The sequence below is a fragment of the Athene cunicularia genome, assembly GCF_003259725.1.
Source record: "Athene cunicularia isolate RWA chromosome 11 unlocalized genomic scaffold, athCun1 chr11_part1, whole genome shotgun sequence".
Lineage (NCBI taxonomy): Eukaryota > Metazoa > Chordata > Aves > Strigiformes > Strigidae > Athene > Athene cunicularia.
In genome coordinates this window covers 9047574-9071670 of record NW_020799113.1, presented here as the reverse complement: position 1 = coordinate 9071670, position 24097 = coordinate 9047574, and the positions used below count along the sequence as shown (strand labels likewise).

At 36.6% G+C, this 24097-nt stretch overlaps 3 protein-coding genes across 5 annotated transcripts in view; 1 reads left to right on the top strand and 2 right to left on the bottom strand.

Annotated features, from left to right (window-relative positions):
- Positions 1–380, bottom strand: part of CEP89 (centrosomal protein 89) — a 43913-nt gene extending 43533 nt beyond the window's left edge. Inside the window, exon 1 of the mRNA XM_026856948.1 lies at positions 272–380. Within this exon, the coding sequence (XP_026712749.1) occupies positions 272–380 (109 nt within the window). The remainder of the gene's footprint in view (positions 1–271) is intronic.
- On the top strand, positions 10–2959 carry FAAP24 (FA core complex associated protein 24). Of its 3 annotated transcripts, none has more exons than XM_026856702.1 (5): positions 10–336; positions 656–807; positions 1457–1596; positions 1910–2062; positions 2694–2959. In XM_026856702.1, exons 2-5 carry the CDS (start codon positions 696–698, stop codon positions 2934–2936), a joined length of 648 nt encoding a protein of 215 aa, XP_026712503.1. In that variant the 5' UTR covers positions 10–336; positions 656–695; the 3' UTR covers positions 2937–2959. The 3 variants fall into 3 exon arrangements, with proteins under 3 accessions (XP_026712503.1, XP_026712504.1, XP_026712505.1); XM_026856703.1 differs by having other exon boundaries at positions 10–411; XM_026856704.1 differs by having other exon boundaries at positions 60–80.
- A 3101-nt stretch (positions 2960–6060) lies between these two features.
- Positions 6061–23778, bottom strand: RHPN2 (rhophilin Rho GTPase binding protein 2). Its single transcript, XM_026856701.1, has 14 exons — positions 23667–23778; positions 20314–20442; positions 17266–17341; positions 16253–16330; positions 15476–15600; positions 14439–14605; positions 11990–12177; positions 10988–11144; positions 10402–10521; positions 10122–10316; positions 9324–9400; positions 8402–8548; positions 7617–7772; positions 6061–6334 (listed from the first exon to the last, which is right to left on the bottom strand). Exons 1-14 carry the CDS (start codon positions 23693–23695, stop codon positions 6083–6085), a joined length of 1896 nt encoding a protein of 631 aa, XP_026712502.1. The 5' UTR covers positions 23696–23778; the 3' UTR covers positions 6061–6082.
- Between the last annotated feature and the right edge of the window lie 319 nt (positions 23779–24097).

Here is a 24097-nt window from a genome sequence, read left to right as displayed (position 1 = left end):
GACCGGGACCGGGACCGGGACCGGCCTCTGGGGCGGGTCAGCCGTGGGCTGGCGGCCGCCCCTCTCGGAGCGGGCCCCCGGTGAGGGCTCTCTCTGGGCCGGGCGGCAGGACGTGGCTCAGGGCAGGGGGGTTGTGGTGGTGCTAGTAGGCTCGTATTTGGCTTTTCGCCTTAAATCCTGCTGTGGCCTCAAAGGCTCCAGAAGATTCCCCCTGAAGTCAGAACACCACGTAAAACTGGCAAACCTGAAAATAATCTCTCCCAGCAACTACCTTCTAATAATCTGTCTGGAGACTTCGGGCAGCTGAGGGCTAGAGACGCCTCTGGAGCCAGCGGGGTAATTGAAGCAGGCTTTCTCCCAGGAAGGGTGGATGGAGGCATAGAAAAGGCGGTGGTTTTTTTACCATCTGAGGTAAATAAAAAATACAGGTGCTTTTCAGATGGACTGGCAAAGATGGGAGTAGAAGTCACAAGCCAACAGTTTGTATTCAAGTAAATAGAGTTAATTACGGAATTTGATGTTAACGCTAACTGTAAGGTAGCTTCGGGGGGGTGGGGGTGATATTATATGTTATAAATTTTAATCATAAAATTAAGTTTGGAACATGTTTATAAAATGTGTTAATACCTCTCCTGCATTTTTTTGTTGTTTTTAGAGTGTAACTGCTACTGAAGTAAAGATTTAAAGGCGATCTGATGACAACGAAAGCAAACTTTCCTGTGACAGCAGGACCTGTAGTTGTCCCTTATGGGCATGTGATTGGAAATGAGAAGTGGAGAGGGTCAGAGATAGCCCAAAGGCTACAAGGTAAGCATAAACAAATTGGAAGAGCAAAAGCAATTCGGGCAAAGCATTCCCCTCTATCACCCAGTATTGTTGACTAGCTGGAATATGCTTTACTCTGTGCCAGACTGGTCCCATATGCATAGTACAGCCTATGTTAGCAGGCTGAAAATTCCTATCTGTCTATCATGTATTTACAGGATCAGTTCTGTCACGTTTGTACAATTGCTGAGCACTGTAGCAGAGAAGCAGAAGTATCTGCTTCTTGCATATTCATGATAGCCCCGCTGCTGTGGTTCCCATCTCCACTGAAATCCCTTTAATTTACATGGATACTGGGACTGTGCGTGCTATCATCTCTTGACACTGCAAACTAAATTAAAACGATCTTTTCAGAGTAGCTTGTGATGTTTTTGTTCAAGTCCAGAATTTACTGAGAAGCTGTAGCACTTTCAAGTCTGTAGTTTGGAAGAGCTATTAATTGGTATTACTAAAGGCATCATGCTGTACGTTTGATTGCTTGTACCAGTTTTGCTTAAAGAGAAGTCAGGCTTTCCAATAATAAATGGTTTGTTGTCAAGTCACTGGGGTTACTGACATGTTAGGAAGGTTGTGCTGTAATTTTTTTTATTTTTAACTACTGTATTTATTCTTTTCACAAACTTGCATTAAGGGAAAATCAGACTCATCTTTGAAGATGGTTTGGGACTTGTGGATTTTCATCTTTCAAACAGAACTTGCATTTTATATATTTCTGAAGCAGATTTGGTTGCAGGGAATGAATTCAAACGAAGATTGGTTCGGTTTAGAAATGTAAGTACTACATAAAGAGAAAAGGAAGATTTTTAAAACTGGTGTTTGTTTATTCTGTGCTTCTGAAAACATTCTCCTAGAGTTATTTTTAAATTCCAGTGGAGCTAAACTTTTTTGATGATTTCCACCTGAAAACTGAAAGATTATGCAGCTGTGTAGTAAAGCTGTATTAAACCTCAGTACTGTTACTGCAACTTCTATTCTTCCTCCAATTCACTTTCAAGCAGCTCATACTTGACAGAAGTTTGCTCTCTGTTCTATTGTATCAGCTTGTCATTGACAAGTTTTTTTCTTCTCTTTTGCTTTCATACAGGCCAGCAGTCTTGAGGGAATTGTAATTGTAGAGAGAACCCCAATAAGTGATCAGTACTTCTTAGCTGTACAAAAGCTTGTTGTGCTAGAACTTGGAATGGTGGTGTTTCCTGTGGCAAACCAAGGAGAAGCTTCTCAACTTATTACTCAGCTAGTAAGTTTCTATGTTATTGGAGAAACGTTTATTAAAATATGAGACATGAGGAGAATGACCTGTTTTCCCACAATCTCATTCATTTCAGAAAGAATACCTGGGATCTTAAAGGAACACGACATGTTTTGTTGTTTGAATGTAAAGTATAAATCTCTGATGACAGTAATATGATAGTATAATTCAGCTGAAACAGGCTCACTTGGTAATGAAACAAAAGAGTTTAAGAATATGATACTGGATTTTTTTAATGTGATCTTGCACTGAGGTGCCACTAGATAGCATTAGACAATCCTCACTTAAGTTCTCTGTCAAAACTAACTTGAAATTTTGCTTTTGTCTCAGGCTGGGGAAACTATGTTCTTATTTCTCTTTTCCTTTATCCTTTCTCTGATTGCATCAAAAAGATGAAAATCATTGTTTTAATTCATGGTTGGTATTGAGAAACTGTTGGTTTCCTAGTGAGCTTTTGTGGATCTGCATCAAAACCCTTAATAAAGGTGCACACTTAAGGAGTAGTTTTAAAACTTCCTAGTGTTTGCACTGAACTCTTGAGATGAAAGCATTTTAAATACCAAAAGCTGAGCTCCAGCAGAGGGCACTCAGTGTCAATTCTGGTTTTGTTTTGCTTTAGGTCCGTGAACAAAGTAAGGATCAAAACAGTAACCCCTTTCTTCGTAAACAGTCTTCTCAGCTGGCAGAGCCATCACTGCTCCGAACGGTGCAACAAATTCCAGGAGTTGGGAGAACAAAAGCTCTGCTTTTACTGCAGCAGTTTGGGAGCATCCACCGGCTATGTAACGCATCTGTCAAAGAGCTCGAGCTAGTAGTTGGACAAACACTAGCACAACAAATTTACAATTTTCTGTGTTCCTGATGTGCATGTGTAGTGCTGTTTTCGAAAACAAATACTTTTTGTTTGCTTGTTTCTGGTGAATTATAATATTTTGGTTTTAATAATTACATATTATGGTAATTTCTATAACCCTGGCAACAATGGAATGGTGTTGACTAATGGTTTAGATATTACTCTGCTGCTGCTTCTTTACAGCTTATGTAGGCTGAGCTCTGAAAATGACCTTGGAAAGAAGGCTGTAAAGTGTTTTGTATCTACACTGTACAAAAAAACAGAAAGCTGTCCCTTTCAGCATCCACAGAAAAAAAATGGAAAAGCAATTTGCTCGCTTGCTTTGGTATTCCAGACATACTGTTAGTTAGTATGTGGATGGTGTTATCTTCTCAGCAACTGGAAGTGAGTTACAGTGCTTTAAAAAAGTTAGTGTTCATAGCTTTATAATAATATCTTTGATTTATAACTTTTGGAGTTCCTTTGGAATGTGCTGCTGGAATACTTCTTTGACTTTACACCATCTTAGTTTTCTGGAATCTTTTTCAGTTCTCAAGGCGTTATCAAATTTGTTTCTTTTCTAATATCAAAAATCTTGCTTAATTCATTTTGGACTTTTGAGAATATAGGTTGGGATAATTATAAAAAAATACAATGTATTTCACACATTACAATTTATAATTAATGTATTATAATATATGCTGCAAAGAATAATATGGAGAGCTTTGATCAAAATTCAGGATTGAACCTGTTCTTCCAGTATTAATCTTTATAAATAACTATTGAACAGAGGAGTGATTTTCCTGACATACTGTGTTTTAAGTTATATTCTTATCCTATTTAATAAGGGCAAAATTGCCTTTTGCCTTATGCACCCATTAAGGAAGTGTGTGAAAAGCTTCTTTCATACTGCTTGGATTTTGGATTGCAGCAGGAAGGCAGTTGAGCAGGATTTTCAGCTCCCTTTCATAAACTAAAAGGAAGTGAATAATAAAGCTTTGGCACCTCTGTAACCAATCTCATCCACCAGTTAGCATGGACAGCAGATAGACTTGTTATTTATATTGATTCCTTACTTGGGCTAAAAATGTAATTTGGCCCTAAATATTTAGTTCACTGAATAAGAAACATCAGGATTTCCAGAACTACGGAACAAGATACTACTTTATTACAACTAAGGAGTGCTAAAGCTTCTTTATAAATCTGTTTAGATTTTATTCTCATGCGCTCAGACTTTGCCACTTTGCTGTGGAGACTAGATGTGAAATCCAAAGGTATGTGGCTATTGATGTTGCAGGGCAAACACCTTTTTATTACTTCAAATAATCCTTTGTTCAGTGCATTAATTGAACTTTAAATAAAGTAGTTAACAATTAATACTATTGAGTTATAGGCTGAACTACTAATCCAGCACAAGTCTTTATTTTTAGGGCTTTAGAGTAGCCTTTCTTCAAGGACTAGTGAGTGTAATGATGGGAAGGGAAAAGCAGTTTAATCAGCCAGCTAAGGGAGTTGTGGGAAGACTGTCATAGTGGGCTAAGGCAAATGAAGAGCTAGAAAGGTGATTCATGTGGCTTTGCTGAAGCTTTTATTAGATAAAAAGTAATTTGCATGTATGGCTAAAAGTAAATCTCTTCTGTATAGAATAGTGCAGGGCAAGGTCTTGTGTATCAGTGAGTGCTGCTGCTTGTGTATCTGAGAAGTGCTATTACATGTGAAATAACCATTAAGGGTGAGTCACAAGTAATTTACTACATTTTGGTTTATGTAACCTTTAGAATGAGAAACAGATTAACATTCTTTGTAAGGAAGTTTTAGACTAATTTTTAAGTTTATAAACTTTTAAGAAAGACAAGTTTAGATCTTTGTAAGCAACATTACAGAAATATGCAAGAGGTATGCCAGCAGTAAAGAGTGAAAGCCTGTAAATTATGCTGTATCATCCAAGCTGTAGCAGAATAAAAGAGCTACTACTAAATGGCAGCATCTGATTTTTATTCTTAAATAAGTGTCATCAACATATTTACATCCATTACAAACTAAAAACAAATGACAACTTTAAAGTTTACACCCCCAGACACAAACTTTCCCCTTATTTTAAGTTTTGAGTATCAAACAGCATATATCTACTCTGTAGATGGCAATGTTAACTAACACTACAGTGTTAGCTATTTTTCAATTTCATAAAATAGAAGAATCTCAAAGAAATACTCAGTTATTTGTTTCCCCCAATATGTATAGCCAATACTTGGTCAGTCTAAGGGGAGAAGGATTTTATACCTATTTGGGTTTTTACGTGGTCTGATAGTAAATAAATACTCTGCCACTTTGACTCACAAGCACTTCTTTTCTCCTATTTCAAAGCATCACCACAATTTATGTACTCTTGATCAATATACTGGAATATGTCAGTTTTGAGATTTGTTCCACAGCTATAGATTTCATCAAGGCTAATGAGATACCATCAGACTTGTAAGTAGGTTAAAGGATTTCAAGTTTGGAATAAAACCTGTTAACAATTGAATCAGCAGGCACTTAAAATATAACCTAGATAAGAAAAAGAGCAGAGTAAAAGCCTTTTGTAGTTCAAAAGATCTTTTAACTTCTAAGTCTTCTAATTCTCTTCCAGAATTAAATTAACTGTTCAGTAGAACACACCTATACTGTCAGAAAGAGAATGTCTGTGTAAAGACCACAACTAGATACTGCCCCTTGGAACAAGGCTACTTTCTCTGAATAACATTATTCTCTCTTGCTGGTGGTTTGACACTAAAGTAGTATTTTAACAAGTGATTTATTACTGACTCAACTTTTACAGTAAAATCATCCTTTGATGTGTCCCGTTTTGCATGCAGCATCAAGTTTGTAATAAATAAGTCCCATCAGTTATAAAAAAAAAAAGTCATGATACTGTATTTTGAAATTCCAAAGGAATCCCGTCCTCATATAAGCAATTTTATCTACAACTTGTTATTGCATACCTCCCAAACCACTTCATTCTAATTTTCAAATACTGAAGTTTTACATTTTTGTCAGCCTCTGACCTTCATAGTGGCTCAGCACACAGTAAATGAAGTCAATGGCATTTGTCTGAATTTATACATATAGATAATTGATCAGTATTTTTATATACAGTTTAAAGAAAAATGTCATGTTAACAGATCCTTCTGAAAAATTCAGTACAATGAACTTTCTGTGTTCAGAAGTGTGAAGGGAGAAAGCTTCTTCTTAATCTGAGAAGTTCCAGCCACAGCTGAAGGAAGGCAGAGAGTGCTTGCAGCTTTCTGTCTATTTTTAGTTCCCCAACTTAGAAAAGGCAGCTTCAGTGGGGCTTTCTTGGTCTGATCAATCTTATCATCTTCCATGGCCAAACAGATTAAGGAGTAGGTTTTCTGCATTCCCACAGAATAAGTTGCACTCTTACTATGCTGTAGGAAAGAGAAGCATTATAAGAATCAGTCACCCAAAATGGGTCAAAATTTTGATGATAACAAAGGATTACTGTGCAAATAGTTTTCCAAGACAGACTACAGCAAGCTTTCTGTGCTAATGACATACTAACTGAACACAAGGCCCTTCAGAGTGCTGTGATTCTGGTATTCTGTCTGTGTAGACTCAAGGGTGTACTATGCTAAGTGTAAAGCGACCTGTAAATTTTTTCCACGGGCTGTGTTATAATTAGCACTTACTGGCTTCTAACAGAACTACGATATATCCGCTAACCTCTCTACAAAGCTTAAGTATGTAGCTCTTGCACAAATCTCTGACCGGGAGTCTTTTTGCTGTCTTTGGACAGGTTCCATGTTGATTGCAACTACAACAAGAGCTACTGTATGACATTTTTTGGGATACATGGAAGGCACAGCCTCCTCTGTCTTATGTTAGCTGTGCCCTGAAGTAATTTGATTATATTCTAGCCTTTTGTTTCCAGGTAGCAGTTTGGAATGGCAGGTGTGCAATAAAGGAAAATCAACTTCTTAAACAAAACAAGAAAACACAAAACAAGAAAACCTAACAACAGTAAGAAGACCTTGATCACTTGTAAGGCAGCAATACTTCAGTGCCTAAGCTTGCTAGGGAATGTTAGAAGCATGAAGCATTGAATTCATCTGAACTACAGGTTCTCTCACACTACAAATAACTTTATTTAGAGCTTAACATTTTTTAATCTTGTGATCATTTTTCCTTAGTCTAAAGCTTCTACAGGAGCTTAGTAATTAACTAAACAGTTAAAGTCCAAAGTAAAAAATACATTAATCCATGATCCAATACAGAAGTCATGGATCATTTATGTAAACAGTGCATAGAAAATAAGCATGTGGTCTTGGATATTCTACTTCAGTCCCTTATTGTTTCATTGTGGCTTTTCCAGTGCTGAACAAGGTAAAATTTTCATCCTCTAGGACAAGTTAGGGGAAAATAATAAAGTGTGCCCTGGAATTTATAATGCAATTAAACTAAGTAGCTCCACTACAAAAAACACTACACAACCATTCTTATGTACACAGACTGTACTTTAGCTCACTAAGTCATGATGATTTAAACAGACTTGTTTAAAGCTGAACACATGCCTGAATGCTTTATGTATTCACTGGTGAAGTAGGATATCTGACTACATGAAAGTAAACATTAAATCAGGGACCAAAGCCAGGAAACTGAAGAAAACTTTCACATATCCAATCTGCAAAACATATTTGCTTTACTACATACCATAGACGCTGCTGTATCCTGGCAACTGATAACCTCAATCTCAATGGGCTGCTCTCCCACGCTTTTGAATTTTTCGAGCACCTCATTCACTCCAAGCCACTTGCAATCCACGTCACCAACTGAAACAATGTAGTCGCCTTCTTTTAGGCCCATTGACTGTCAAAAAATATTGCAGAGGTTATTATCTGGAATTATAAAGATCCATAACATGGTTTTGTCATCATACAGTATTTGTCTTTTAAGGCATTTCCCTCTTAGATGCTATAAAACCACTGTCTAGCCAGACGTGGAACATATGTATACATAATGTAGAAACATGCAACTTTTTCAAGTACACAAGTTACCTATTTGAGTTACCATTGACAAATGTGATTCTGACATACTCAAATGTTGGCTCTTTCACTTTCCCCTTAAGAAAGGGTAATAAAAAACAGGTTTCACTATTGTCTCCCATGAGATATTTTCTCCTGTTTTTACTTCTAAGTATTTTGTCATTGCTACTTTCTAAAGCCTTTATCCCTTCTAACTTCCTGAATTAGATGGGGAATAACAGTTGTCTTTGTTATTTGTGACTTTTTATCTATTAAGTGCAAATGGATACTCTAACATGTAAGGTGTGTATAGCACTGAAAACTTCTTCAGATTCTACGCACTGACTGTACTGATGTCTAGTAGAACTCAATAAATACTCCATGCACCAGTATCCATAAAGCTAAACTTACATTTAGGAGACTGTAATGCCAGAGTCTGCAGATAAATTGTTAATATTGCACCAGTGTACTTACTGCTGCAGAACAAACTGGATCAAGACAATAAATTTGTACTGGTGAACCTCCTTTAAGACTGAATCCTAGCTCTCCTGCTTCATGTTGGATGCGAATGGTACGTGGAGCTGTCCATCTCTGCTTGGCTGAGAACACTGTCAGTGGACCCTGGAGGAAACACAGCAGGCACATTAGAGTTGACTGACATTCGTAAGTAAGCATTTCTAATTTTTCATGTTATAATGCTTTAAGCTCATCTTAATAAAGGTTTTACTCAGGTTAACTTTCAGCTACTTCCACTGAAATGGAAGAGTGAGATTTATCCCATGAGTAAGATGTCCCCTGAAGTGCTCAGCCCTACTTTGTGACTGTTCAGGTGATGCTTCAGACAGAGGGGGATGACAGCAACTGCCAAGTTATTCTGAGATCTCTGTTAAGGTGTGCATAAATCTTTTGGCTGCAGCAGGCTCTATACTCCATTTTGGAGGAGATAAACTGATTCACAAAACACTGTATATTCTGATCCTAACTGCAACTCCCAATTCCCTTTGCCCACCGACACACACAGAGCCACCTGAAAGACTGGCTTTGCAGCTTGCAACATTCCATGATCTGCATGCCCATCCTCATGTACTACTTGTTTCTCCCTGTCTTTAAGTTGTATGCAATTATCCATTGAAGCTTCATGGGACTTTTGTGAAGGTTATAAAGAATGAATGCTGTGCAAGGTCATATACAAATGGCAGTTTTATTCTTTGCTAATCACAAGTTAACATATCTCTGAAACTAGGGATGTTCTCTCCAATAACTTCTGAAAAAAACCCAGTTACTACAGGATCATTTTTTCAGGCTACAATACTTGTGTCCCTTCCCTCACGTTAAGAGTGAATTTATACTGGCTAGCAAAATGACAGAGGTTGGTTGGCATTAGCGTGTTACGTACCAGCCTGTGAAAGAAGTCTTTAACTTTCACCTTGGAAAACTGAGGAGCGATTGTTTCTATTCTGTGCTCCGTTTTAGCTAAAACAAAAATAAAAACAAATTTATTTTCTCTCAAGTATTAATTAAAAGACATGCAATTTTTTTTCCTTGCATTCAAGCTAGACAGAAACTTCTCCTGAATTCTTACCAGGTTATAGAAAAACTTTTTTGTGGAAGTGTGCAAGACAAATATCTGAACTGCCTTCAAAATATTTTCAGAGCTCATAGTATCAATACAGAAAAATTAAAACAATCCATCCAAACAAAAATATGGTAATCTACTCTTTATTTTTCTTTGGAAAAAAAATAATAAAACTAGCCCTTAACCTTTCCCACTGCTTCCAAAGAGGAAATGCTTGGATGAGCTGGATTAAGGTAGGAAGAATCAATAACAGTCAAATTGAGTTAGCTCGGACCAGTATGAATTGTGCTACAAGAAACAGTTTTTAGTTTTCCCCTTTATTATTTTAGCTCTTAAAGTTTCACCAAAAAAAAAGCTGAATTCTAAACCATTGTTATCTACCCCAGAAAATGACGTGGCCAGAGACAAAACCACTGTAAAACAGCTGTAACAAAATTCATTCGTCTGTGATTGAGGAAACATGTAAGGAACTGAACTCAAATGCACAGTCTATAACTTGTGCATTATTTATATTATGTATGGATGCATATTTTATGTGTATACATATAAAGGCATATCCCCATGAAAGCATATAGATGTATGGTTAGATACCCTGTATTTCTAGCTGCATATACTTACGAAGGATATCTGGAGCCTGGATTAGGCTGAGAAAGTCATCTTCTGTCTCCTGCTGAGCATACTTCAGAAGTGAGCGCTTATGTGCCGCCGTCAGAACCTCCTGAAGAACATCAATGTTTCGAAGCTTTTTGCACAGACCACAGACTCTTAGAGCTTCCTCATGGCAAACAATGGCTTTGCGTAAATGTGCTTTCCCTGAAAAATTACAAACTGTTGGTTGTCCCCCACAGACAATAAATACAAGGTAATTTTCAACTTGTATCTAGAAACTGGCAGTTACCTAATTGTTTTCTCTGAACTTTGTCTTTTAAAACGGTGAGAACCATCAGTCCTTCAGGAATGTAGTCATACAGCTGGGACAAGGCTTTCTCCTGCTGATCTTCATCATCACCAGACTGCACTATAATAATTGATATAGGACATTAACAATGACACATTTCTTGGTGCCCTGTTCTTCTAGGTGTATTGTTGTGTAGTTATTACTACTTTCTCTCCAAATGCAGTCAGATATTTTTCCACATATATATTGATAGGAATTTCAAGTTTTTAAAACTTTATCAGTTTTATCATCTGCAATATGCAAGTAATAACAATATGCCAGAACTTATTGATGAAAACTGAACAATTTAGTAGCATATAACAGATATAATGTTTCTACAAACATTAGTTTATAGAATTTTCACATTCTTCTGGAAAGGACAAAAAAGCATGGCCTCATATCTGAATAGGAAAATGACCACAAATTAACATAAATTTAAACCCCAAAGTTCTTGGCTCCTAGTCTTATTCATAGACCAAATTATAACTGTTTATATGTAGTTTCTACTGTTATTTATATGAATATATAGAAAATAAATGATTCTTACATTCATGGTCACACAGAATGGTGGCAATGAAGTAATGTGCCAGAGCTTTGTAATGGTCTGATTTTATTTGTGCCAGTTTAGACCAGGAATAGGGGATATTCTCTTTCACTGGTTCCTGATTCATTGCAGTGTTAACCAGCATGTAAACCTCTCCCACCTAAAATAAAGCACAGAATTGAAGTAGGAGAATTTAACATTAGTTATTAGGAGCTCAAGTAAGGGATATTATATTCAGCCTTAAGATAATTTCATGGGCATCACATCAAAGGAACGAGGGGAAAAAAAATTGTTGGAAACAAGTTTTGAGAAAATTTGAAATTTCATCTCTGTTTTTTTCCTCTACAAGAAAAGGAAATAAGTTTTGTACAACAGATGGGCTAAGTCATGGCTTTGGAGTTCAATAAAAACACCATAAAATAAATGGGTTTTAACTTACAAATACATCTCATTGTGTTAACTCAGCTAAGAAAAAGGGTGAAGTATATTACTTATACAGTAGGTTTGTGCTTCACTTCTGAAACTGTGGAGTCATATCTAGCCTTAAGTTTGTATCGTTTGGTTAAAACAGGGCTACTAGCATTTGTGAAGAGGAAATAAAATAGCTTTTCAAGCAGTCAATGCTGCTTTAATGGATCAACCACCACCACTTGACAGAATCAGAAAATTTTTCCCCTGCAGCTGATCCATCCTACATATAAGTTAGGGTGGCTTTACAGGGTTGGTAGGAAAGACTTTGCCCATTTATCTAGTATGGAACCAAACATACATCTGCTACTCTGACTATATAAAATAGTGATATTTAAATTGCAGCTATTTGTGTTTTAATCTTCTGAAAGGTTGTGATTCTCATTGTAGCTGGCAAGCTGTGCCTTGTTACGTTTGGTTTTCAGTAATGGTTCTTAACATTTATGTTTAATAAATTCTGTTAATATTACTAGAGGCTAGTAACACCGCACTGGAAACAGTTATTTTAACAACTAAGTTATAAGTCTCATACTTTACCTTGGCAACTTCCTGTGTCATTTTCACTAGTGTGAAAAACTCATTGCGTATTCCAGGAAGACCAATCTGCTCAAAAACACACTCTTGAGCTTGTGCAAGCATCATTTTTACCAGTACATTCAGCATGGCTGGGCTCATATCATAACTTGGTGTGTGAGTAAAGGTCTCCTTTAAGTAGCTTAGGACTCCTGAAATTACAAAATGGTTTTGTCAGCATTACAAAGAGAGAAACAAGTGAGCTTATTTCTAGCATGTACCATAATAATTAAGATTGAAAGCATACTTTCTAGTATTGCACTGTGCAATTTGAAGGCAGTCTTAGTATACGTGAAATTTAACTGACCTAAAGGTTTTGCTTTGCATTCCCGTCAAACATCTTCAGGCACAGTTCTCAAAATTCAGAGGAGCAACAGAAGCTGCACGTTTTAAGGGCTATACCTTCAGATTTGCTTATAACAATTTTCATGATTGCCTATAAAGCTGTGCTGAACTGAATGCGACTTGTATATTGCAGTAGGAGGCTAGGACTTATAGAAAGGACAAGATAGAAAAAAAGAAATCTACACAACGATAATAAGGAGGTGACAGTAGAACCCATGGATGGAAGGAAAAACCACAAACATATAATAAACAATTATTAATCTTTTCAGATGCTGCTAAATGCATTGTGTCCCAATGCAAGTTCAGTTCCATCCCTGAAAGTAAACTAGAACAGTGTATTTATACGGTAAAATTTGATTCTGCTCTAGACATTTGGTTCCACCAATATATTAATCGTTTCTATCATTTATCAAATTAAAAACAAACACTATCTGTACTGCAAATATTAAGTAACAGTTTCATGGATGGAAGCATAAAATTCAGCACTCACGTCATCCAACTGGTTTAGTGACTTCTACTAGCCTGCCAATTGCTTTTTGAGTGTCCCGGCTTCTGTAATCATACTTCTTGTCACTACATTCAGTTCTGGTTATGTTGTGCTGTATTTTCCTACTACCAGTTTCTGAGATTTTTCATTTTCTGTGTTACACTTGTATCTTTTAACTTATTACTATGACCCTACACAAATTTGAATTATGGCCATCTCTGCCTTTTTGCACCAAAAAACCCGAACTTGCCAGGCACATCCCAAGTACTGACAGAGTACCCTACCGAAAGAAACTGAAAGTACAAGGGGAAAAAAACAGGGGTTTTGTTCTCAACATATTTCTGCTCATGCAGTAAGCATATACATACTGAGAGCTTTGTTGAGGATAAACTCTGTTCAACATTTTCTGTTCAGCACAGAGAAACAGTTAATACATGCCCTATATCATGTCTTTACCAACATAGTGAACTGCGTTACGGAGCCATGCACAGGTACAATGCAATGCCTCCTGAACGCATTGCTCTGGGGCCCTGGAAAGGTACTGTGGTAGCAAATCATGCATTTAAATTTATGAATTAATGCTGTTCTGCAAAGACACTAAAGTGAAAAGCAGTGATTTTTCTATTTGCAAAATGGCAAGAGCAGCAGCAACAAAGTGGAGAAATTCCTCCAGTATTGAAATTTTTTAGAGGAAATAAAAAGATTTACACAAAGATAATATAAAGAGTTTTTCAGCATTTAATAAATGCATGAAGAAATATTATCAATTTTTTTTGATAGCTGTGTATTCAAAAGAGGGGGTTTGTGACAATCCAGCTCTGTGGTTCACAGAGTTTGTAGCTGATAAAGCTACCCATACAGTGGAGACCAATAGCCACAGATTGTTAGTGCAGACATATCTTACAGTACATATTAATGACTCAGGTCATGTCTTTAAGAATTATATATAGCACAGATGACACTTACAAAAAAAAAAACCCAACTTGGAAAAAAAACAAACCAAAAGCTTCAATAAAACGTTAGTTCAAGAGACATGATTCTTTATTAGAATTTGGGTGGGGTTTTTTTGCTTTTAACAGAGATTGAATATTTTGAACCTGTTCACCTTTAGAATCTATGGAAAACGTTGTAAACTTCCAATGAATTGCGAATTTCACCAGAGAAAACAGTAAGATAAATTTTGAAGAGATCATATGGAAAACTAGGTTTTAAGCCCTTTATCCACTCTTTAAATTGTTTCCTGTAAAGATTTTACACCAGTATCACTGAGGTAAAAGCAGCTATGCTGGTAAACAAAGAATGAACAATGAAGCAGTTAATATTAGGGCTATTACTCAGACCTTTGAACTGCAGTTCATTAATCATTAACCACAGTATTCACTGTCTTTATCTGCATGTTCAGACTACAGTTCCAGGTTTTGAATTAAAGCTTCATCTTGGCTCTTTACTAGGCTTCTTGAATTTCCCTATTCATCCTTTTTTATGTAATGAAGTCAGTGGGAAATGCAGAAATCTGCAGGATGTCAGGATGAAATTACGAACATTTGCATGAAGACCTTCCCCATGTTTTTAAATTTGTACCTGCAGCTCTCTGAAAAGCATCAACAGCATTTTCAAGTCCAGCCTGGGTCTGACGATTGCACCTTGTTCCAATCTGAGTGTAGAGAGCTCCAATGTTGAATAAAATGCTAGCTTTTTCAAGCAACAGATTTTGCTGACACACTGGGACACCTGTGAAAGAATCGTACCTTGGGAAACAAATATTAGAAGGAGCATTAAGATTAGCAGAGTCCACTGAAACAATGAACATTTTCACTCAATTTTCCAAAAGAGAGTCAGATTCTTAATATTTCTGCTACAGCGAACATGAAGGTGAATAGAAATACCATTATGTACTGTGAGGACAATTTAATTGCTGCAAGCCAAAGAATGGCTTTATTTGAGGCTTAGTTTTCAGCAGGCTTTACAACAGTGCTTCCATAAACATACTGGATCTAACTGAAATGTGCCTATAAAACATCAGAGAGGCTGGCAGTATACTAGGGAAGTATCTATACGTGCTGCTGTGTTCTCGCACTTAAGACGTTGCCAAAGATCAAACTATTGGCATCATCAGATCCTCTATAGCTTGTATTTTACAATCTTTTTTCATCATAAAAACAAGAATTCTGAATTCAGGGTCAAACTTCGCTCACAGATGTAGTAAACACTCCACAATAATAAAGTTGCTTCTCCTCTCTTCTGGCCCAAATGGTCTTCTTAAATTGAAGGAGGGAAATTAAGGTCTGACCCATTCCCTATCTGCTTCATGTAACAAGGTTCAGAGTCCAGAAAACATCTGAAGTTGTCCAAAATGAAGGCTATTTTCTCTCTTTTTCCTCTGTGCTAACCTGTAGCCCAAATCACAATCTAGCCAATGGCGTCATTCTAAGCATGAAAAGGTTGTATTGTATTCAGGTTTACAACACTTCAAAAAAAAAAATAGAGACAACACACACTGTGGGGTGGGGGAGAAACACACCAACATGCTTCAAATTAAACAGAAGACATTTAATCATTAACAGTGTTCTGGGGGAAAAAAAAAAAGCAAAAAAGACAAACATGAACTACATACTTACCATGTAAATAAAACTCCCATGTGTCTGGTGGGTGGGAAAAATCTGTTTTCGACATAACCAAGTTGAAGGAAATAGCTTATCAACATCTCAATGCCAGCTTCATCTCGGCTAGGAGTACGGCAGGCCTTAAAATACAATAGATTAAAATAAAGTGTATTCTGTTGAGTTACAGGATGAATACTGAAACACCAAGGATAAAGCTCTGCAGAAGTCCAAAAGAAGATCATAGAAATGTGTGGAATCTGAGAACATTAAGCTTAAGGCCATATGGATGCATTCCAAATAAGAGTTTTTCAGCTTCACAGAAGGAGCACATAACCTTTCAGGAAGCAAAGATGATCTGTTTGGCAAGTCTCAGAGTTAATTAAATAAAGATTGTAGGTATTTTATGAAAGCTACAAAGTTTATGTTTCTAGTATAATACAGGAAACAAACAATAGTTAGAAATAACCACCGTTCTACTACAGAATTTTGCCAGATGAATTCACTTCAACACTTCTCCTGATAAATCTAAAATACTTTAAAGTAAAAAAAGTAGATAAGAAATCTTAGATTTAAAAGATTTACAAAGTTGTGTCAATAGCTTATTCAATTCACATAACCTTCATCCTTTTCTTTACTCAGACTGTAAAACTCTTGTACAATGGAGGTTCATGTTCCATATCTCAGAAACTGAGTCAGTAACAATATGGTAAAGTATAATTAATAGTGGCATATTCTGATTCCATGCAAATATTGTTATTTTACAATACCTCATGGTATGACACTCAAACTTACTTGTCTCAGATCCATGAGATCTGCTATTTCATCTTCATACTCAGAACTGTCTTCACTATAATGTTCCAGAATAAAGTCCTAAAAAAAAGGTTAAAAAAGGGAATATCTAAACCCATTTATTTTTCTGCAGTTACAAACAGTACAAAATAAATTCAATTGTGATTTGCATGGTGTTTACTCCCTTACAGTCAATAGTACTGTAAAATACAGCAATAAGACTACAAAAAGACAATAGAATAATTTGATATCTTAGGCAAGAAATTTCAGTCTGATGTAAAGGAACCGAACACCTATTACATCAACTCCATTGGGGTTTAAAACAACAACAACACTTAGTGGTTTTGAAAGGGACAAATGAACCCTGTTAGTTAAAATAACAAGGTAATCAAGTGACCATAAAAACTTGTTAACAGAAACTGCCAAATTCTTGTCAGTTATATTAGGGCAATTCCACTTAAATTAACAAATCTGCAATGGCATAAAGCAGTGCCATAATCTGACCTTGGACATTAACCTACAGAAGTAAAAGCAGAGACAAATGCTACAGTGATATAAGGTGTTTTACCGTGAGATAAAATCTACATGGCACAATACACAGTAGTCCAAAAAAATACAGAAGGTGGCTCAAATAGCCAGCAAAGTGTATTAGCCAACAATGTTAATGCGGCAACACTGCTTCCCAGCTGAGCTAGCCTGGTTACTGCAAGTTGGAGAATCACTGTTACCCTGAGTAAAACCCTCATTACTACTTCCTTTCACGCTTAGACTAGTAATCAATAGTCTTATTTGAACCAAAAACTTTGGAAGGAATCTTTATTCTCTTTGGTTTTACTCTTCTGTCTCCAAAGTGGGATTTCTTATAACATCTTCTGACTCCTTGTCCCGGTTAGATATCAGCAACAACCCAAATAATTGGTGGTAAATTTTTAAAACATTGTGTTCTCAGTTTTAGGGCAAATAAAAATTAATTTGTACATAAATTACTTCTGCTTCTTTAAACAAATGAAGTTTACCTTAAGAGGGAGTGTAAAGTCTACTTCTTTAGTCTCCTTCAGTCCAAGAGGTACCAGGGGAATGCTGAAAGTCTCTCTATGGAAAAAGCAAAGAGATTCAGAAATACTTGGGTTTTGTTTGTCTGTTGATAAGATAATTACTTTTGTTTCATTTGATGACAGGAAGTTTGTGTGCTGATGGTGTTCAAGTAAAAGGCACATAGTTTATAACAGTTCCTTCCTGCCCAAGAAAGTCTGTTTAATGGCCTGTGACTCCTCGAGAGTGAAGAAAGCTACTTGCATATGTCCTTTTTTTTTTTTTTTTTCTTCAGTTGAGGCTATTTTTCCTTTAAGTAAAAAAAAAGAAGACTCTCCAAAAGCTGGCTTACTTCAATTTAGCTCAAACTTCATACACCTGCACAAGTTATATGGACAGAAAACAGCTCCATAGCTGCTAGGAGATCTGCCATGATAAGAGCTATGGTAATTATCAACAGGTATCAGTTTCTTTACATGCTACCAATGGTTTACCATGTGGAAGTGATGTGTGTCTAACATAGGAAAAAGCAGGGCCAAAGTATACCAACTTTAAACAGTGAATGGTCTAAGAGGAAGAAGTCTGAGAACTACTTAGGTTCTAGACAATGCTAGGTGTTAACCTCTAAAATATCACAGGGCAGTAAGGATGAGAACTGTGACCAAAAATAAATAAATAAATAAATAAATCAGATCCTCAAGGGAATACGCATCTGTATCACAGACTTAAACCCGGATCATGTTAGTAAACAACACTAGCTAATAAAGACTATTAGGAAGTAAAGAGCACCATTTATCTCTCAAAAGCTACATATATTGCTCTTCCACTAAGCATATTACCCAATTATAGAAAAGATCAGAATAGCTTCCAGATACATCTTTTGTTGAGTAGGTTTAATGGATCAGTATTGGGCAATTATAAGGTTTATCCAACTTTTTTTTTTTCCTGAAAACAACTAATTGACTGTCTAATCATTGTTTAGAGTGTTCCATCACCAAATACAAAATCACACAGGTGTGATTCATTTATGGTCTTATCAGCAAAGCCAGCAAAATCACTTTATTAATGGTGAAAATTCCATCCCAGGAAGGCAGGAGTAGAAACACAGCTTCCTCGGCAGAGAAAGAGTCAGTCCTTAAACTGGGTGGCATGATCCAGAAAGTGGCTCTGCTAGCTTGAGAAGGACCTCCAGGGTACAACACCAAAACACCACTGCAGGTGATGCCAATGATTTGATTTCTGATGAGGCTATTAGAAGAAACCACAACACTTTTACAACAAATTATATCAAGACTTTTTCCCCAAAAGGAAGTGAGACATGCAAAAGAAATCCTAACTTACTGATTTAATGAAATCTAGTACCACCCATATTCCCTGTAGACAACAGCATTTGTCATTCAAAGGAACTGAATTTCTGTTTTTTAAGTTTCTAAGGTACCACACCCATGAAGCCAACATCATGGAGACACTGAATAGTTAGGGAGGTGATCCTGGATTTCCAGGACTGAGTAGAAATAGCATCATGCTTCCCAATCCAGCTGAGCTGTTTGCAAAGTACTGGAAAGGCCAACCCTTCAGATAGCTGTAACACAATACAGTATAACCCAGAAATGTGAGCGTGACCTCATGTCGATGACTATATGCACAATAGATTCAGAGAGTAACTATTAATAACTATTTGGTATTAAAGGCTAGAGAGCAATTAGAGGGAATAAATTATTTTAGCTGATGGAACATAAAAAGCATTTAGAACTTAGAATGAACAGCATCAGAAAGGTAGAACACCATTCAAAACAGATTGGGAAAGTAGAATCAGGAAAGAATGAAAAACATACTACTGTCCAGCCACAAGGCTTCTACCTGCCTTGGGGCCTGACCTACTGCTCACCCTTCATTGAGAAACCAAGTATTTCAAATATTCTTTAGCTAGAAGAAGGAATAGTACTTCTGGAGTCTTGCTCTCATTTCCACAGCCATACCTTTCACACTGCTCCCTATGCTCACATGCATCTATGAAAACTGGTAAAATCTTAAACAGAAACCATTTTTGCATCAAATAGTTGTCAAATTTTGCCATGGGGGTGGAGGGCAGAAACTTTAGCACAAGTTTCTTTTAGAGAAAAATGAAACACAGATATTTTACATCAGGCCAGCATTCAGTTGAAAGATATGCCACTGGAAAGGTGCTTAGTCCTTCTACGTTAAGAATTCCTTGTGGTCCACCTGGAAGTTAACACCTAACTGAGAATAGTACTCAGAGGGACCCAAAATTATACCTCCCTCATATGAAGGGCTTCAATTTCTTGAGCTGCTAATGTTAATCAAATAGTAAATGTTTAGTTTTAAGAGCAACAAGACATCTAACTGATACAGAAATCGTTGCAGTATTCAGGCAATGAAGACTCTTCAACTCTGAAGTTTTATCTTGGAGAAATCATCACAATTTGAATTTTAGTGTGCTCTTTAAAGTTGGAAAAATATCTTGGAAAAATTCCAACTTCATCTACTAAAAACTTCTGTTCTAGCCAGCTGATTTATGGATTTCTATTACTGAAGTGCACAGCCTAAAGATGACTTAAAGTCTGCTTTAAACTCCAAATTGGTGTTGTGCTTCTATTCTTCAGCTAAAGAGAGGACTGTTGTATGCACTGCATTTGAGAACAGATATTATATCACTGAGTTTGCTCACTCCAGAACGCACTGAGCCAATTAGCCATTCTAGCACTGGAAATTCTACTAGGTGTCATGTGTCTCCCCATACAGCCCCAAGAGCTTTCAATTCTCGCAATACTCTCCTCCACAAAGGAACTCCATATCTAAGGATTAGTGGTACATACCTTGCCCAAGTGAAAGACAAATACACAGACTAACCCTTAGTCAACAAATCTACCATCAAATATGTTCTCTTCCTATCAAGCTCTCTGTTTTTTCACGTAGTTATTGTCCAGCATTCACATTCACCTAGAAACAATTTTGTTTTCAAGCGTAAACAGACATATGTTAGTAACTGGGTAACTTAGATTTATACTTACTCTGTATTTTGATAAACTTCTACTGAGATATTAAGTCCTTCCAATTCCTCCTTTAAGATCTGCAGGTCTGAGTTTACGAAACTCAGTTCCAGTAGTACCTGCTCTCGTACTTTGTTGTTGTTGGTTGCTCTGCAGAAAGAAAGAGACATAAATTTTTTTTATTGCTGAGGAAAAGGTTTTGTACATAAGCTTGGTTTACCCCCTTCCTGGCATTCTCAGCATTTTTAAGATATTTTTTTTTTTTTATCTCCTTAAGAGATGATACATGACTTCATGTTTCAGAATTTATTAGGTTTTTCTGTCAAGAGAGTGCCTGGGATGGTTTCCAGATAACAGCATGCAGACCCATAGAAGGTTTGCTATGTGCTAAATTTTTTGCGTGATTAAGGGTCAGATACATTAATCCACAAAACTAAAGCATCTTAAACAGAATCACTAGCCTATTTTCAGATTTTGTGATCTTTTCCTAAAAGAAGATATGAGGGTGGAGGTGGAGGAGTCAGGAGACGTTTTTTCAAGAGACTTCCCCGCTTTACAAATTGAATAATGATCTGTTGAGACTTCTGATATTAAAAATAAGAGAAAACAACTTTTCCATAAAACTGCTACTACAGAATGATTTACAACCAAATATACAGGTAGAAATATATTTCTTTTTAACACAATTTTCTTCCCTTTTCTTTTTGGTCAGATGCAAATAGGATTTTTTTGTTTACTTATTTTCTTTGCCATTTATATATTTACATGACCACATTTTGAACTGCTAGTACAGTGAATGTCCATATCTAACCTCACAGAGAGATGCTCTGGGATTTCTTATTTGTGTATTTCAGGATACTGTATCACTATTTCTAACCTGATTCTCTGTACAGTATTACTGTTTTCAAGAGACTTAAACTGTTTATCTATAACCACAGGTATAAGATAAAAGGTCTTGATTCATACCCAGGCCTAAGATATTGTACCCCCGTATTGAGAGTCCAAATCATTAGAGGATAACAAACTTATTTTAAGTTTGCAGCATTTTGCATTTACCTTTATTTTAAGATAAATTCACCTTCAAAATACTTATGAACAACCCTCGCATACATCTAGGCTCTATTTGGAACAATCCTCCAGTTTTATGGAGCACCTTGGTGAAAAACTAGTTATTCCAAGGCTAAAATTCTAAGCTTGCACTTCATATTTTAAATGTGTGTTATCTGTGAATTTTCCATATTGTACTCTTGAATACCCAAGACTGCTAAAATTAAGCAATGTTAACATCTGTTGCCTGAATAAACCAAACTGAACACAAATATTGGGTGGAGTGGATCTTCCTTGATAAAGGCAGCACTACACAGATAACTGGGTGAGCTTTGATGCTAGCAGCAATTCAGTTAGGATGTTATTAAGGCTCCATGTTTGGTCTAGCTTACTGTCCTCCACAGAAGGGATTCTATTATCTTCTTCAGAGACCTCAATGCCCCATCCAGATGAACTTCTCCAATATGGCTATATTGCTCTCAACATCCATGCCAATTTGATTACCTTTTAATGGTTTTGCTCTGTAGATATACTTTGTAATAACAAGCAACAAAAGACAGCAACAGGGGCAAAGTGATATCCCTGAGATCCACATAACTTCTCTAAATTCAGACTTCCAGAACAAAAGACAACAAAAAGGAGGGGGCAACTTTCAGAAGTTCTAAAACCAAAAGTCTTTGCACTACACAGATCATTTGTTTCAAGCCTAGTGTTTACTTTCAGCCAAAAGTAAAGAAACCTGCATTTCCAGTTTTTTCTCAAATCCTATTAGAGGAGGCTCCTTGTGAACAGCTATTGGTTTGCTTCTTTTAGAACCTGATGAAATGCAAATAGAATCTGAAAACACAAAGCTCATTTATTTATGTTTTACTCTAGGATCCTGTAAATATGTTTAGCCATGTGAACTATCTAGTGGCCAGGTTACTTTAAAACTGCTTCTTTCAGAGAACTAGCAAGTTTTAATAGTCTAACAAGTGTAAATTCATTTTAGATTTTTAATAACTTAGAAATAAGTTTGATCTTCTACTCTTCAAATAGGCTTAGTTCCCACTCTTGTCAATAGCAACTTCAGTATTTCAGCAGTTAATATTGGTATCAGGAGCCAAATTTTAGGACATCTTCAGGTTGAAGCTTAGAGTAACCAGTGTTCACATTAGATATTACTCATCTCTTTGGCCTTTCCAAAACACGCGTGTTGGCACGCAGAAACATCTACTGAAGGAACAATGTTCCATTTTGAAAGCCAATATAAGAAGTTTGCTATGCGTACAAAAAGTAGCAAAACACCCTAAGTCTTACTCCTCAAGTCAATTACCAGAAAACAAAGCAAAATTAAGTCAGGCATGGAGGCTAAAACTACATGAGCTTTGAACCTATCACCTCTCTTGTCAAAAGTGGAGATAGAAGCAGGTCACAGTCAAAGGGCAACCTATCAATAGCAAGTTTAAGAGAAGTCAATTTATCCCAGCATTTTTCATTCTCTAAGCGAATTGTATTGACTAGATTTTTGTTCTTAAGAGTTCCATTGTTGTTCCAGTTGCAGAGAAACAGACACAATAGGAGACTATTGCGGATGAGTATTGGGGAAATTTTCAGTTCTGTGTAACAGAGGGGTGGATTGTTGGAAAGCTATAGGGCTGTTTGCTAAGCAGTTAATCAGAGGATCTAATAGACTCAAGACAGGGTCAATGCAAGGCTATTTCTGTGGGAACAGCCACATAAGAAACTGTCTTTAAAAAAAATTTGGTGGACAAAACATAATACATAAAGGTCAAAGTCTCTTCCAGTTTACCTCAAATTGTAGGAGAATTTGGTGGCAACTGTAGCCCAGCTCCAATTAGATTTGTGCTACCCTGATACTCCTATATCACTACTACATGGAATAAATAAGGCAACTGTTGGTCCTTTCCACTGTGGAGCACAGATCTAAAAGGATCTTGGAAAAAGCAACAGCATAGTGACAATACCTTCATTTGATTTAAGGTGTAAAAAGGATTCATTACAATATTCAGCAAGGTTCACTTGCCATTATCATCACAAGCAAGAAAGCTGATCAAACAGAGCAACACAAGATAGTCTAACATTCAGCTCACTTGCTACAAGATAGCAGCTTTGGAAGTGTACTTTATAGCAGGCAGTGACTATAGAGCTACAGCACTAAATAAACTTCAGGGAGATTCACAAAGCATCCAGCAGTAATTTATGCAGCATGTTAGAGGAGTGGTTAGGCACACTAGGAAAAAGCAATATCTAAGAGGCTTTTAAATAATCAAAAAAAGAATAATTTTGTTGCTCTGGCAAGAGAACTAGAAAGTCATAACACATACCTTAAAAGATTTTCAGCACCAGCTCTCATTCTTACTGCTCTTAAGATCTGTTGGTTTAGGACAGCTCTTTGATTTTGCAGTTTGCTTCGACCAGTCTCAGCAAGAGGATTACACCCCTAGAATTAAGGAAACAAGTTTTTTTTGTTGCTGTTATAAGAGACCGAAAAGGAAGTAACACTGAATTTGAATGAACTTTAAGGGGCATGGGTTCTGTATGAATACAAAATAACTACATTTAAATCAATGATGAATGACTGACAGTGTTTCTTTTCTCAGACTTGGTCATCAAAAACAAAAGAGACACCACAACCGATTTGACATTAAAATCCAGGCAGAAAGTATTTGTTCTAAAGTTTACATACATGTGTGACACAGTCTGTTTTCCCCTACAAATCTTTTGAAGCCATTTTCCAATTACAACCAGATTTGAC

What these genes read in the sequence shown, in the direction of transcription:
- RHPN2 (XM_026856701.1), bottom strand. Translation starts at nt 23,695, where the DNA reads ATGAGAGCTGGTGCTGAAAATCTTTTAAG. An exon ending in ATCTCATGGATCTGAGACAA is followed by an intron (nt 15,601 to 16,252) that starts GTAAGTTTGAGT and finishes TTGTATTTTAAG; the next exon opens with GCCTGCCGTACTCCTAGCCG. An exon ending in AGTTCAGAGAAAACAATTAG is followed by an intron (nt 10,317 to 10,401) that starts GTAACTGCCAGT and finishes GTAATTTTTCAG; the next exon opens with GGAAAGCACATTTACGCAAA.
- FAAP24 (XM_026856702.1), top strand. Translation starts at nt 696, where the DNA reads ATGACAACGAAAGCAAACTTTCCTGTGACAGCAGGACCTGTAGTTGTC. An exon ending in GATAGCCCAAAGGCTACAAG is followed by an intron (nt 808 to 1,456) that starts GTAAGCATAAAC and finishes ACTTGCATTAAG; the next exon opens with GGAAAATCAGACTCATCTTT. An exon ending in GATTGGTTCGGTTTAGAAAT is followed by an intron (nt 1,597 to 1,909) that starts GTAAGTACTACA and finishes GCTTTCATACAG; the next exon opens with GCCAGCAGTCTTGAGGGAAT.